At 43.8% G+C, this 14,539-nt stretch overlaps 1 protein-coding gene across 1 annotated transcript in view; it reads left to right on the top strand.

Moving 5' to 3' along the window:
• Positions 1-14,539, top strand: part of CLNK (cytokine dependent hematopoietic cell linker) — a 64,751-nt gene that overhangs the window by 15,326 nt on the left and 34,886 nt on the right. Inside the window, exons 3-5 of the mRNA XM_090034494.1 lie at positions 2,303-2,356; positions 8,951-8,979; positions 9,763-9,782. Coding sequence (XP_089890620.1) covers positions 2,303-2,356; positions 8,951-8,979; positions 9,763-9,782 — 103 coding nt within the window. The remainder of the gene's footprint in view (positions 1-2,302; positions 2,357-8,950; positions 8,980-9,762; positions 9,783-14,539) is intronic.

Below are 14,539 nucleotides of genomic sequence, written 5' to 3'. Positions count from 1 at the left end.
CTGTGCACCATCATGCAACACTAGGGACGCTGTGTTCACAGTTTGGCCCACCCGTGTGGATACAGTTGCAGGACTGAAGCCTTGCTTAGATTCTATTGCAGGTTAGTCAGCACAACCCTATAGTTGGTAGCAGTGGTGAAGCCATCATAGAGTTCAGAAGTAAATGGAATCAGAAGGAATTTATACACATACTTTTTTTCCAGTAACGTGCCAGAAATCTGTCGCTTTGGAGCACACTTGATTAATTGAGTCTACTCTGTACACAAGCTGAGGCGAACTGCATTGCACTGCATGCAACTGTGTAAGTGTCAAAATGTGCATCAGCGCACACAAAATAGCAGTGTGCTTTTGAACTAAAATATCTCTGAGGTGTTTTAGTTTAACAGCACACCACTGCCATTTTCTCAGCGTTGATGCACTTGTCACTGCTTATACAACTGCATGTGTTGCAGTACTAAGTGCTTTTCAAAGTGTTCGGTGCTGTGATGCATGAATGTGTAAAAACACTCAGAATGCCCGTCTACCACTACCTAGTCAAGTGGCACCATTCCAATACATACTATAATGATTATCTTTCAATCTTAGAGTAGTTGCTAGGAAGAACTCAGATTTGTCTGTAATTAACTCAGACTGGTATTTGAGAATACCAGACTGTTCCCCAAATTTAGAATAGAAAATATCTACTAAGTATAAAAACACTTAGAAAATGTTGTTTTCAATGGTTTGTACTTTAGTAACAGTACTTCTATCTATAGCTTTATTTTGAAATCCCTCATCTTTGAGTTTTTGCAAATTCATCTTTCAGTAACATCTCTCCTATGGTGAAACCTTAACTTATGATCAGATATCTTTATCATTCAGTATAAATTTAAAGAAATTGTCAGATATGAGGTCCTCTAATTTATAATTTATTTTTAAATTTAAAAAAAAATAGATCAGAGTTGTCAAAGGGGGCTTATCATTCAGCTCATGATTTTGCCTATAGGTCTCAGACCAGCCCCACATGCCACATGCAACACATGAGGCCAGGGCCAGTGCATACTACATGTTGGATGTGGGGCCAGAGCTACTGCATATGCTGTACATGGTACACAAAGCCAGACTGGGGTGCACACTGGCTCCAAGGTACAGGGCTGATCTGTGCGCCCAATCTATTGTGTGGGCCCAATCCACTGGGCTGGATGAGTTTGATAGCCCTGCAATAGAATGTCCTTGTTTTTAAACTAAACTATTTCCATAAGTTTCTGGTTTCTTTAGTTAGCCTTTGAAAAACAATACAATTATTGGTTCCATAGAGAGAGGTGTTCTCTTAAAGAGCTCCTCAAATCTTAAAACACTAAATGTTGTTACATATATGAGATTTGCCATTCCAGGATTAAAAATGAAATGTATCTTGATCAGTACAAAAGTTGATTTTTAGACTGCAATATTATATTTAGTAGGGGTGCGTGAAATGGGCCATATTCAATTCAGATTCTAATTCAGATTTGGCCCGAATTGGGGACAGTGATTCAATTTGTTGATTTGGATCACTGTCCTGATTCAATTCGACCACCGACACAGCTTTAAGTGTTTTTTCTACATACCTCAAGGTACCACACATGACTCATGAACACTGCAGTGCTGGGGTGGATGGAGCATCACACAGGAGCATGGTGGGTCCCCCGTGTGCTTGGCAGTGGACCCAAAAGTGGACAGGAAGTATTTCCAGTCTATTTCTGGGTCTGCCACCAACTGCACGGGGGACCCCCCCACACACACCTCCCCGGCTTGGTGATCAGCCATGGGGAGACCCCAGGTGCCCCACCAGACCCAGGAGGCACCAGTTGCCCAGCCAGGAGATGCAGGGTTCTCTTACATGCTCTCTGGCAATCCTGGAAGTGGGCCAAAAGTGCTTCTGGTCCAGTTCTGGGTCCACCACTGAGTGTGCTGGGGAACCCCCCACACACTCCTGTGGGATGCTCCATCCACCTCAGCATCTCAGTGTTCACAAGCTGCCTGGTACCTTGAGGTATGTAGAAAAAACATTTAAGGCTATGTCTATGTCCGAATCATCGAATCACTCCAAAACTCTCCAAATTGATTTGGAAGGTTCCATTTCAATTCAGAGATTACAGGGTCTCCTGATTCAATTCGGATTTGGAGATTCAGCCACCAAATCAGGCCAAAGCTCTGCCGAATTAAATCAGTGACCAAAGCTTCTCACAGCCCTAATATTTAGCTATGTATAGAGAAACAATGCAAATAATTCATCCATGCCAATCAGAAAGTTTATTTGTTTATTTTAAATCTCCCCTTTTAGGTCATCCTGTAAGAAGAAGCAGGAAGCCAAAAATAATTTCCGTGGAAGATATGAGTAAGCAAATAGTTTACATGAACAAAGTTTTCATAATCAGAAGGAAAAAAATTAATTTATTTCTAAGAGAAAGTATTAACACAGACTGTGTCAAATAAAATGAATGAATGACCAAGAACCAACAGATATTTGGACAATCTTGAGAGGGTCCAGAGGACAGCCACTTATATGGTTAGGGGCCTGCAGGAAAAGTCCTATGAGGAGAGATTGAGGGACCTGGATCTGTTCAGCCTCCATATGCCACCTCATGCCATTGATCCATGTGCAACCACTGCTCTGGAGCTGGCCACCACTTCACCCCCCACTGTCCCCACCCCAGATGCAGAGGGGGAAGCTTGCACACAGCAGCTGCTGCCGATATCCACCACCCCACCCCATGTTTGGCCACTGCCCTGGGACCAGCTGCCGTTCCCCCCCACCCCCTCCTGGACATGGAGGGGGAACCTTGCACGTGGCGGCTGCCACCGCCATCCACCACCCCACTCCACGTTTGGCCGCTGTTCCAGGACCAGTCACTGCTACCCCCCACGATTGGCCACCACTCCGGTTTCAAAAATCTGGAATTTTCTAATTTCTGGCAGGTGCTCAGTCCCAAGCATGCTAGATTTATGAGATTATACTGTATTATTATTCTCATGTCAATACTGTCCTGAGTGCAAAATTTTCATATTTTGTGGCAAAAAGTTATTTCCTCTTCCTCCTGCTGCTCCTTCTATTTATTTTTGAAGACCCTAGAAGCCTACCATGAGCTTCTAAACAGCTAACAGTCCTTTCAGTCTGGGAAGAAAAATACATGAAGAAATGGGGAAAAAACCTAACTGTGGGCATTAAGGGGAGGTTCCCAGCTTCCTTAGAATCATAGAATCATACAAAATTAGGGTTAGAAGGGACCTCAGGAGGTCATCTAGTCCAACCCCCTGCTTAAAGTAGAACCATCCCAAACTAGATTATTCCAGCCAGGGCTTTGTCAAGCTGGGTCTTAAAAACCTCCAAGGATGCAGATTGTACCACCTGTCTAGGTAGCCTGTTCCAGTGCTTCACCACCCTCCCAGTGAGAAAGTTTTTCCTAATATTCAACTTAAACCTCCCTTGCTGCAATTTGAGACAATTACTCCTTGTTCTGTCATCTGTCACCACTAAAAACAGTCAAACAGTCACTCTTTGGAACCACCCTTCAGGTAGTTAAAGCCTGCTATCAAATCCCCCATCGGTTATCTCTTCTGCAAACTAAATAATCCCAGTTTCTTCTCCTAATAAGTAATGTGTCCCAGCCCCTGCACCAGTGTTGTTTCTCTCCACTGGACTCTCCAACTTGTCCACATCCTTTCTATAATGGTGGAGCCAAAACTGCACACAGTGCTTCAGATGTGGTCTCACCAATGCACAATAGAACGGAATAATTACTTCCCTCAATCTGCTGACAATGTTCCTACTAATCCAGCCTAGTATGCTGTTACCCTCCTTGACAACAAAGGCACACTACTGACTCATATCCATCTTATTGTCCATTAGGCCCTTTTCTGCAGACCTGCTTCTTAGCCAGTCGGTCCCCAGCTTGTACTGGTGCATGGGATTGTTCCGTCCTAAGTGAAGGACTTTGCACTTGTCCTTGTTGAACCTCATGAGATTCGTTTTGGCCTGATCCTCCAATTCATCTATGTCACTCTGAATTCTAGTCCTACCCTCCAGTACCCCTGCAGCGTGTCATCTGTGAACTTGCTGATGGTGCAATCCATCCCATCTTCTAGATCATTAATGAAGATATTGAATAAAACCAGCCCCAGGACCAACCCCTGGGACACTTGATACTGGCTACCAGCTAGACATCGAGTAATTGATTACGAGCCATTGAGCCCAACAATCCAGCCAGCTTTCTGTCCACCTTAGAGTCCATTCGTCCAACCCATACTTCCTCAGCTTGCTTGTGAGAATGCTGTGGGAGACGGTATCAAAAGCCTTGCTAAAGTCAAGGTATATTATGTCCACTGCTTTCTCCGCAGCCACAGCCAGTTATCTCATCATAGAAGGCAGTCAGGTTGGTCAGGCATGACTTGCTCTTGGTGAATCCATGCTGACTGTTTCTAACCCCTCTTCTCCTCCCAATCACCTTCTTCTCCTTCAAGTGCTTGGAAATGGATTCTTTGAGGACCTCCTCCATTATTTTTCCAAGGACCAAGATGAGACTGACTTGTCTGTAGTTCCCTGGATCCTCCTTCTTCTGTTTCTTAAAGATGGGCACTATATTTGCCCTTTTCCAATCATCATGGACCTCCCCCCAATCACCATAGTTTTCAAAGACAGTGGCCAGTGGCTCTGCAATCACATCAGCCAACTCCCTGAACACCCTTGAATGCATTGCATCTGGACCCATGGACTTGTACATGTGCAGCTTTTCTGAATACTCCCTAACTCATTCTTTCACCACTGAGGGATGCTCACCTTCTCCCCAAACTGTGGTGCCATATAGAGTAGTCTGGAAACTGACCTTGCCTGGACCAAAGTAAAATAAGCATTGAGTGAGTACTTCAGCTTTTTCCTCATCATGTCGCTAGTTTGCATCCCCCATTCAGTAAGGGACCCACAGTTTCCCTGACTTTTCTCTTGTTGCTGACATACTTGTAGAAACCCTTCTTGTTACTCTTCACATTCTTTGTTAGCTGCAACTCCAATTGTATGTTGGCCTTCCTGATTTCATCCCTGCTTACCTAAGCAATATTCTTGTACTCCTCCCAAGTTGTTTGTCCACATTTCCACTTCTTGTAAACTTCCTTTTTGTCTTTAAGCTCACCAGAGAGCTCTCTGCTAAGCCAAGCTGGTCACTTGCAACATTTGTTATGCTTCCTGCACATCAGGATGGTTTGTTCCTGCACTCTCAGTAAGGTTTCCCTCTTCAGTTCCTATTGTTATGTTGATGCCTGATCTGGTAAACCAAATTCAATAGGTCTGGGGAGATGTGTGTGATCAAGGGTTTGATGGAGAAATATCTTTTCTTGTAATTATAAATCTAAATTATCAAAAGCAATTAATTACATGCTCAAAAGGTACCATCTGCTTTGCTCAATTAAGGACTGCAAAAATATTATGGCATGGCATTCAACTGGTTCTAGCAAACTTGCTAAAACCCCATTGCTACTGAACAAGCCTGCATCATAATGTTCCATTGATACACTCATACCTTTACATCAGATTGCTCAATCGTTACATTTAGAACAATCTTCATTTGTTTTTTAAGAGCCACTCTAATTAAAGCACTTGCAGCATCTCATGTATTCAGCATCCCATGCTTCAAGATGACAGTGGAGGAACTTTAACTAAAGCTCATTTGACAAACTTTAGTTAAAGCACCCCCATTTCTATTCTGAAGTGCGGGGATGCTGAATACAAGAGATACAGAGGCTGCTGGAGCAATGTAATTACAGTGTATCAAAGTAGTAAACCCACACATATACAGGCACTCTTATCTGCTAAGCTACTCCAATGTTGAATCACCCCCCACTTATTTGAAATTGTGTTTTAAGTTAGAATTTCTCAGTCTTTGTTTTCCAGATCTTGTTACGTCATGGTCAGCAAAATCAAAACCCTATCAAGTATCTCTTTCTATGTATGACACAAGATGGCATAAACAAAGATTTTTTTGGTCAACTCAATGATTGAATCTTCTATTTAAGTAGAATATGTTTTATCCCTTCAGTCTCTCATCATCAGCCTGCTTTGTCAGTCCCACTAGGATTGCCACATTTCCCTTGAAGCATGGTCACTGGTACTGGATTCTTAGCAATGCTATGTACAGAATCAAGAGATTTTCTCTCATTTTACCTAGTACCCTCCCCCTCGCCTTCCATCCCCAGCCCCAACCCCTCCATACACACATGCACACACGCACACCCACACACACCCTTTTATAGATACTTGGGTATATCTCACCAAATCAGTTCTCTGCCACTAAGTGCACCCTGGACATAAGTAAGACTTAGTCTCCCATGTTTTATAGGTTGCACAAAGTTTAGTGTGTACATATGTGTATGCATATACATTTTTTCAAAGATGATATGCCCATTCTTTTGCTGCAGCATCAGCCATAAGACACTTCTGAAAAATCAACTGGGCACCTATTTGCAATAATCTGCTTTGACTGTGGATTACAATAAACTACAGGTTTCCCTTGCTTTATGCTGTAGACGTGTTCCTGGAAAATGGCACATAACTCAAATTCGCATAAAGGGAAACCGCTTTACAATATAACAAATAGGGATACATTCCAAGACCTTGACTGGTCTGACCCCCATACCGATTTCTACCATTTTTACAAGACAATTTTGGTACTCACCAACAGCAGGTAGTACACACAAGTACAGAGCACTAATGTCATGGGAATGGCAGCTACAGAAACATGAGTCACAGACAATAAGCGAGGAGCACAGTTCCACACAGAAGACTATATTTTGGTGTACCTCACACCCACAATGCACCACACAAAGCAGCTGAGTGCAGGTTTCCACCACACTGATCACATGAGAGTGAATTTACCTCGCATATACTGAATTTTTTATGTAAAAAGGGTCCTTTTTGTCTTTAAGCTTACCGAAGAGCAAATTTGCATATACAGAACCTGCATAAAGCAATGGAAACCTGTACAAAAAAGGAACAGCTGGTATGAAATATGATCATCCATGATTGGAGGAGGATGGCTAGTGTGAAAGAGAGATATGGTTTTAATTTGCAATCTGGTTTATTTCACAATAGCTTTACCATGTAGGGAAACCTCTAAGTCATTAGGAGATCAGACATATGCTCTAAAGTTCCTTAGGCAGTTTTGAAACTATTCCCCTCTTCTGTGCAAAACTAGATGTATATATTTATCTGATGATCCCAAGAAATAAGTGTGATAAGAATTAATGAAGATAAAATAAAATGAAGTTCGGGAGGATAAACTAAAATCTGGGATTAGGGAATATGTTGATGCTAGTAAATGACTGAACCACAAGATGGCATAAACAGTACAATTTTTTTGTCAGTGTTTCTATATAAAGCCATTGCATATTTAACCTACAGTTGTTTCACTTTGAAGGAGTTTGTTAAGATTTGCTTCTTTCAGGACAAGTAACCAGAAATGTAACTAGGGCAGGGTGACATGGGCAACAATCCCAGGTGCCGGTGGGGGTGGGGGTGGAGTTGGAGGTGAAAAACCTGGCTTTTGCTACAGCTGGGCAATTGCAATCACTGGATGTAGTCCAGTTAACAAGTGGAAGTTGTCACTGCCCCATGTGCTGCAGCCACCCCAGGCACCTTACTACATTAAAATGCATCTATTACTTCAGCAAGGCTTTTTTGTGATATTTTTATTGGACAAATTCTGCAGAAAGGAAAGACATAGGACAAGTTTCGGCGTCAAGTGATCATTTGTTCATCTTGCCAAGGGAAATCTTTGAAGTCTATGATAAAGTTCTAATATTTTGTATAAGAAAGAAAAAATAAAGTGATGCCTGAAAACTTGTCTAATAGTTCACAGAGCTGGTCCAATAAAAGCTATCACAAAAAAATCTTGGGTCTTGGACATTGCCTGGATCACCATGGCAACAACAGTCCAAATACTACAACTGTCACATCGTATTTTATATTAGCTGTGATGTGGGTTCATAGAATTTCACAGAGATACTTATTTTTAAAACCAAAACATCTAGAGCAAAACATGTTTATTTAAATTCAAATAAAGCATTTAAGACACAAAAAATTGACAGTCATAATACAATAGAAGCAATATAGTAATGAAATGATATAATTAAGCCATAGGATTTGATTTTCTAGCCTTCTCTGTAAGAGTTAGCAAGCTTTCAGTAAGATAAATCAGCAAAACAAAAGGGAACAGATCCTATTCCATATATTACATGCTTAATGGCAATTCTACTACATCTGGCTCAAGTCCCTGAAAAAACACTGATAGAAAGGATTGGGATGGGGAGGAGGAACAGGATTTTCAATGTTTGTGCCTTAGTCTTAAAGCTTACATGAAGACACATTACAAAAATCCCACCAAGGTGGCAGCACCAGTGCAGACCTCAGGTGGACAGTGGGTGGGTGTAAGGAAGGGTGGGAGGGTGTGGAGACCCCTCCCACATGCTCCCCATGGTGCGCAGCCATGGCAGCAGCAGCAGCAGGTGAGGGCAGTCCATGTGCTTGCTGCTGCTGCCTGGCTCTGGCCAACACTGCACATTGCGGGGAGGCGCACAGCCCCCCACTGAGCTGCCTCTTATCACTGGCACTCCCTACACTCAGATGGCAGGGGAGGAAAGACCCATGTGCTGGAGCTGGCTGGGGCAGGGAAGGCAGCCGGCTCCATCATGTGGGGCTTTCCTCCCCTGCAGTGTGAGCGCAGGGAGCACCAGTGATAGAGATGGCCTGGTGGGGGGCTGTGCATAGGTATATACTACTAATCCCCTGGCACTTGGGGAATGTAGGGTGGGAAACGTGCCCTGACAATGGTGCAGCTTAAAGCTTCAGAGTTGCTTGCAAGACCGTCTTGCTTAATAGTGTTGAAATGCAAGATAGACTAAAGGGTTGTTTCTGAAATATATTGTTAACATATATCTATTTTAGGAGAAAAAGAAAGAACAAGAAAATCCCAGGTAAGAACAATTTCTTTCATTATTGACCAACTTCTTTAGTGGCACTTGATCATAAAAAAGCATTACATTAGGGAACTAATTTTAAAAACTAGGGTGCATTTTTGCAGGCATGATTTGAACCTCCAAAGATGCTGCATTTTTTTCTGTGCAAGTAACTGCATCTGCAAATCATGCTCTTAGCTATCTAAATCAGTGGTTCTCAAGCTTTTTAGACTCAAGAGTCCCCTCATTAAGCACAAGAGGCCGTTTAGGAAATACCAGCTCTTCATTTTCACTTGTTTTATAACTATGAAAAAATAATACAGAAGTTTTTCTGCTGCAAGGATCTCAGAAAGACCACAGTAGGTGAGAATGCTTTTAACACCATGGATTCCTATTTGATTATTATGGGTTTATCTTGTGAATCATGTTTGCACAACTAACAGTGCTAATATTGTGTGGCATCCTTGAAAGGATCTCAAGGCAGTCCAGTGTGCTGTGGCACTCTGGTTAAGATTCACTGCTCTAGATGTTTGAATTTATATTTGATGTGATAGCATTAGTCTTGCAATTAAATGTAATTTTACTTATCTGCACCTACAAAAATGAAAGCTTATTTGAAAATCTTTAAAAAATTCAGGCCTTTTGGAGTACTCATGCAAGTTCTTGTGCTATACTTTAAGTGAAAGGTTAAGGAGTTCAAATAAGAAGTTTTGTACTTAGTCTAAATATGGTTTGCTCTTTTTAGTTTCTTCTTGTAAAAATAAAGTAATTACATGTGTTATTGCTTCTTCTCTCTTTTAGAGCCCTACACCACCTCCACGGTAAGTTTTCAGATATGAAATAGTCATACATTTCCTAAATAGTGTGTTCAGTTTGGTTGGCTTAGTACATGAGTCTATCCATATTACTGAGAGTAACGCAATTTGAAGTGCAATTATAAGTAGGCCAGTTTTCCAACCAGTTCTATTTGGATACTCCTAGGTTCTAAAAGTTATGGTGTTAGTGGGCACATGTACCTGTTCATTAATGTGCTTTTGGTAATGCGCATGAAATTCAAAACCTCCATTGTGAGGTACTAGAAAAAGGTTTATTAGTTTACATTAATGCGCATTAGTGAAAGCAGGAGTTTTTTGTGATGCTTTAACGTGCATTGAAAAAAGCTAATGCACGTAAAGTGCATTTGTAGACATGTTCAGTTAGAACAAATTAAGCCCTAAAGGCTTTGCACTTAGAGCTTGGTTGTGCATTGCTCAAGTCATTTGGATGCTTGTCCATGATTTGAATAAGATAAGACCTATAGCCCAGAAACGCACAATCATATTCAGATCCCACTGAAGTCAGAGAAGAGGTCCCTTTTGACTTCCACAGTTGCCCCTGTGATTCCCACGCCCTCCACCCCTGTATTTGGTATCTAAAAACACTTTCCCTTATTAGTCCTGTTATTCTCCTCAAAAGCTACCAAGTATTGTAAATAAGATATACTTTAGAAAGCTAATTTATGATTTCCATCTAAGTTCCTGGTGCATATCACAATTATCATTAACATTGTAATTACTGTATATACTCAGATTAAAGATGAGGTTTTTTTCACCGGTCAGCATGGAGGTGCACCGCACATCTTATCATTAAACTGCTGGAAGCATGCGGGAGCCAGCTGTAAATCTAATTTAATGCAGCCAACACTGAGCATGGCTATGAAGCACATTGCCCATATTCAGCACACATACTGATGGGAACCTACCACCAAGATACACTAGTGATACGTTAGTGAAGCTCAATTGAGTGAAATAAATGGTAATGCTTATTGCACACAGTCCCCGTCAGCAGGGACCCTTTTCCAAGTCACCACACTGAATAACTTCAACTTCCTCTTCACTACAGCTGAGCTGTGCCTTTCTTTCCCATTTCCAGTTAATCCTGTTTCTTCACCAACCTTAAAGGTCCACAAAACATCACCAAATAGAGCCCCAAACAGTTCACCCAGAATCCCTCTGTTGCTCCCTCTCTCAGCGTGTCACACATGATTAGCATGGCTCCGCCATCCATGAGGTGGAGCCAGATCAGGTTGCCCTGTGCCTCATTAGCATATTAATTTTTGGAGTATCCCAGGACTCATGACAAGAACATCCAGTTCCAGTCATGAGTGGAAAGCTATATACCACATGGACCCCTCGTGGAGCGGGTATCTGGAGTGCACTTGTACTGAGTAGTGTTGAGCTGTACGGTCCATGGCTTGAAAAGATGTTGATTCTGCTGGGCCCATCCCAATGAACAATTTGGTAAATTGTGAGCCTTTTGACTTGCCTGGCAGAGGAAACACCATGTATTGAGTCCATGAAGGCAGTTTTCCTTAAGTGTTTCTGGGGATAAATATTCTTCTGGTATGGTTTAGTACCTGCCGAGGTGTTAGGGCTTAAAGTCCACTTTATGGAAATGAAAGGCTCCTCCTTTGCTTGCTTCTGAAGATGTATGGCTGAGGGCAAGTGAAACTTGGGGGCATCTGAACCCCAAGCCTTCAGGCTTAGGCCTGCATGTAGGATGCCTGCCAAAACACTTTGGGAATATCTGAAGCCTACGGTGGGAGTGGAGGATGTTTGTTGGTTGTAGGGCCACTTCTGGATCTGGACTAGCTGATGGATTTGGACTTGATTTGGCTGTTTTGGCTTGGAACATGAAAAATTTTGTTTAAAAAAAAGTGCCTACGCAAGACATTTACTGCATAGTAGCTTACTTAGTTGTGCAAGTCTCAGCATCTACATGTTAGGCTTCAGTAAATTAAATAACTCTACCATAGGTTGGTACTTACAAACACAACTACTAACCTACATCAGCACTATTTAATGTGCAGTAATGCATATGTAGACACTGACCTGGCTGGCTGGGGCATAAGAGTGTGGGAGCTGCCTGCCAGCTAGCCCCATACTCAAGCACTCTCATACCCCAGCCAGCCCTTCAGCAACATGTTAATCCAGGTTGGAGCAGTCCTGGGCTGACAGGTTGACCTCTCAGGTCCCCCCGCAAGCCAGGACTGCTCCAACCCAGCTCAATGTGCTATGGTCCTGGGTGTTTGTGTAAACGTGGCACCTGGAACCAATAAACTCTGGTTCGATATGCCACCTCTGGCATATTGCACCTTAAGTCCATGTGTAGATGCACCCAGTTTGTACTATATGAAAGCAAGGGCAAAAGTGATGCTTAAAAGTGTATATATGGAGTACCTCTGCTAAAATGTCCAACAGTTTCAAAACAAGATATGATGCATCATTTCTGCATAAACCAAGTCTACGCGTGCTATATGCAAACTGCTACTGGGCTGTTTATTTTGAGATTCATGTTTTCAAATCTGTTCTTCACTTCCACGTGTTCAGGAAGAGCAGGGTCTGACAGTAAGGAGGTGGAAAAGGTCTGTAGGGAGAAGATGATGTGGGGGGAAGAGGGCAACCTGACCCCCCAGATTTATTTCCCTTCTGTAGCAGTGGGAGGGAGAAAAATTGAAGCCAAACCTCCAATCCTTAGATTCTATACCTAGAAAACTAACAAATGTATAAAATGTCCTAATTATTGGGGGGATCATCTTATATTACAGGTTGTCTTATATTTGAGTATATATGGTAACTTTACAAAACAGACATTGCTACCATGTTCATAACAAAAAAGGAATATAAACAAATATAAGTAAGATTGCATACCTAGACATAAAAAATTATAAACATGCACTAATCCTGGAGTGGGCAGTTATTAAAGTTAATGAGTTTTGGTGAGCTGTCGAGGGCCACAAGAGTAGCCCTGTACCTTGACAGGTGCCCTGCCCCCTGGTCACCATCTTGAGACCAGAAGTCTGGCCCTCTAGCCACCGCTGTGCCCCACCAACCCCTTGCCACCAGAAGTACTCCAATTGGGAAGGGGGTTTTTCATTTATTTTTTAAAATATGTTTGCCTTGATTTGTGTGTGTTTGTGTTGTGTATATAGAGGTGATTGCATAATAGCTCAAAATGAAGTCTTACTCTTGTATGTTGTGGGGGGTGTGGAGAGGTGTGAGGGTGTGTGTGTGTGGATCTGTGTGTACGTAGTGTGAGGGGGGATGTGTGGGTGGGTACGGGGTTTGTGGCATATGTGTAGGGGTGGGGGGTATGGTGGGGTGTGTCCATATAGCAGAGTGGGGGTACCCCTGAAGCATGTAGGGGTATGTGCAGTGGGGTGCATGTGGGGATGGGGAAGAGTGTGGGTGGGTGCAGTGTTTGTGGGGTGTGTGATTATATGTGGGGTAGGGTGTGGTTGTGCAGTTTGAGTAGAAGTGTTTGTGGGTATGGTGGGGTGTGCATAGGAGCTCACTGCATGCACCCCACCGAGATGGTCAGCACCTGCCCCGTAACACAACAGCCCAGAGCCCATGCACCCTGTGGCACCTCCCCACCACCTCCAACAGCATGCAGTCCCATTGCGCCCCATGCCTGCTCCAGACTCACCCCCACCAGAACAGAGCAGTGAGAACCCAGGCATGGCCCTGAGCAGGCCCCTCCCCATGCCTGCTGTGGACTCACCTGCTTGTGCTAAATAGCAGCAGTGCCTGCAGGGCAGAAGCTTTTGCTCAGCATAGGGGAAAGGTGGCCCTTCCCCCTCACCACTGCCTGGCGCTGCCTGCTACAACCACCCAGAGCACACACTGGACTGCCCTGCATCTCTGCTGCTGTCACTGCCACCTCTGGGCTGCCTTGTGGGGCGGTGGTAGCAGTGCAAAGGAGCCACAGGATAGTCCAGTGTGGACTTCAAGCAGCTGTAGCAGAGTGCCAGGCAGCAGCAAGGGGGAGTAGCCACTTTTCCCCACACTGAGTGACAGTTTCTGCCCCACCAGTGCTGCTGCTGCTGTTTAGCATGAGCAGAAGAGTCTGCAGCATGTGCAGGGCAAGCCAGGTTGGGGCTGTGCCTGGGTTCCCACTGATCAGTGGTGGGGAGGCACCTTAGGGTGCGCAGGCTCTGGACTGTTGCCAGGCAGAGGTGGGCGCTGACAGGCTCAGGGGCTCCCATGTACTACCCACAAACCCTCCCACGCACACCCCACAACCACACCTTCTCCCACACACAATCACACACCTCACAAACACCAGCTGGTGTTTGGAGCAGTGGTGTGGGTCCCCACCAGTACCGCAGCACTGGGGACGATGGCAGCAGGAGATGCAAGAAGCTGCCACAGCCTGGTTTGCCTAGAAAGGCAGTCCAGCCACCGATCTACCCCAGCCCCGCTGCTTGCTCAAGGGGTGGTAGAACACGCCACAGCCAGGCAGGGCCTGGACCAGGCGGGACTGAGGGACCCACTGCAAGCCAGATAAAGCTGCTCCACAGGCTACATTTTGCCCACCCCTGTACTAACCTTATCACTTCAATATTGAACTTTCTTTTAATATAAGTTTTACGCGATAGCACTTTGCAATCCTAGTGATGAATTATATTGCCTCATTGTATGCAGTAAACACATAAGAATAAAAGACAGCCCTTGTCTCAAGGAACTGAGAAGGGTATGGTTACGTTGGAAAGTGCATTCAAGCCCAGGCCCATGTACAAGAACCTGCCTGCCTGGAA

This window comes from Crocodylus siamensis, chromosome 2 (assembly GCF_052110815.1).
Source record: "Crocodylus siamensis isolate JL-2025a chromosome 2, ASM5211081v1, whole genome shotgun sequence".
Classification (NCBI taxonomy): Eukaryota; Metazoa; Chordata; order Crocodylia; family Crocodylidae; genus Crocodylus; species Crocodylus siamensis.
This window is presented reverse-complemented; position numbering and strand designations above follow the sequence as displayed.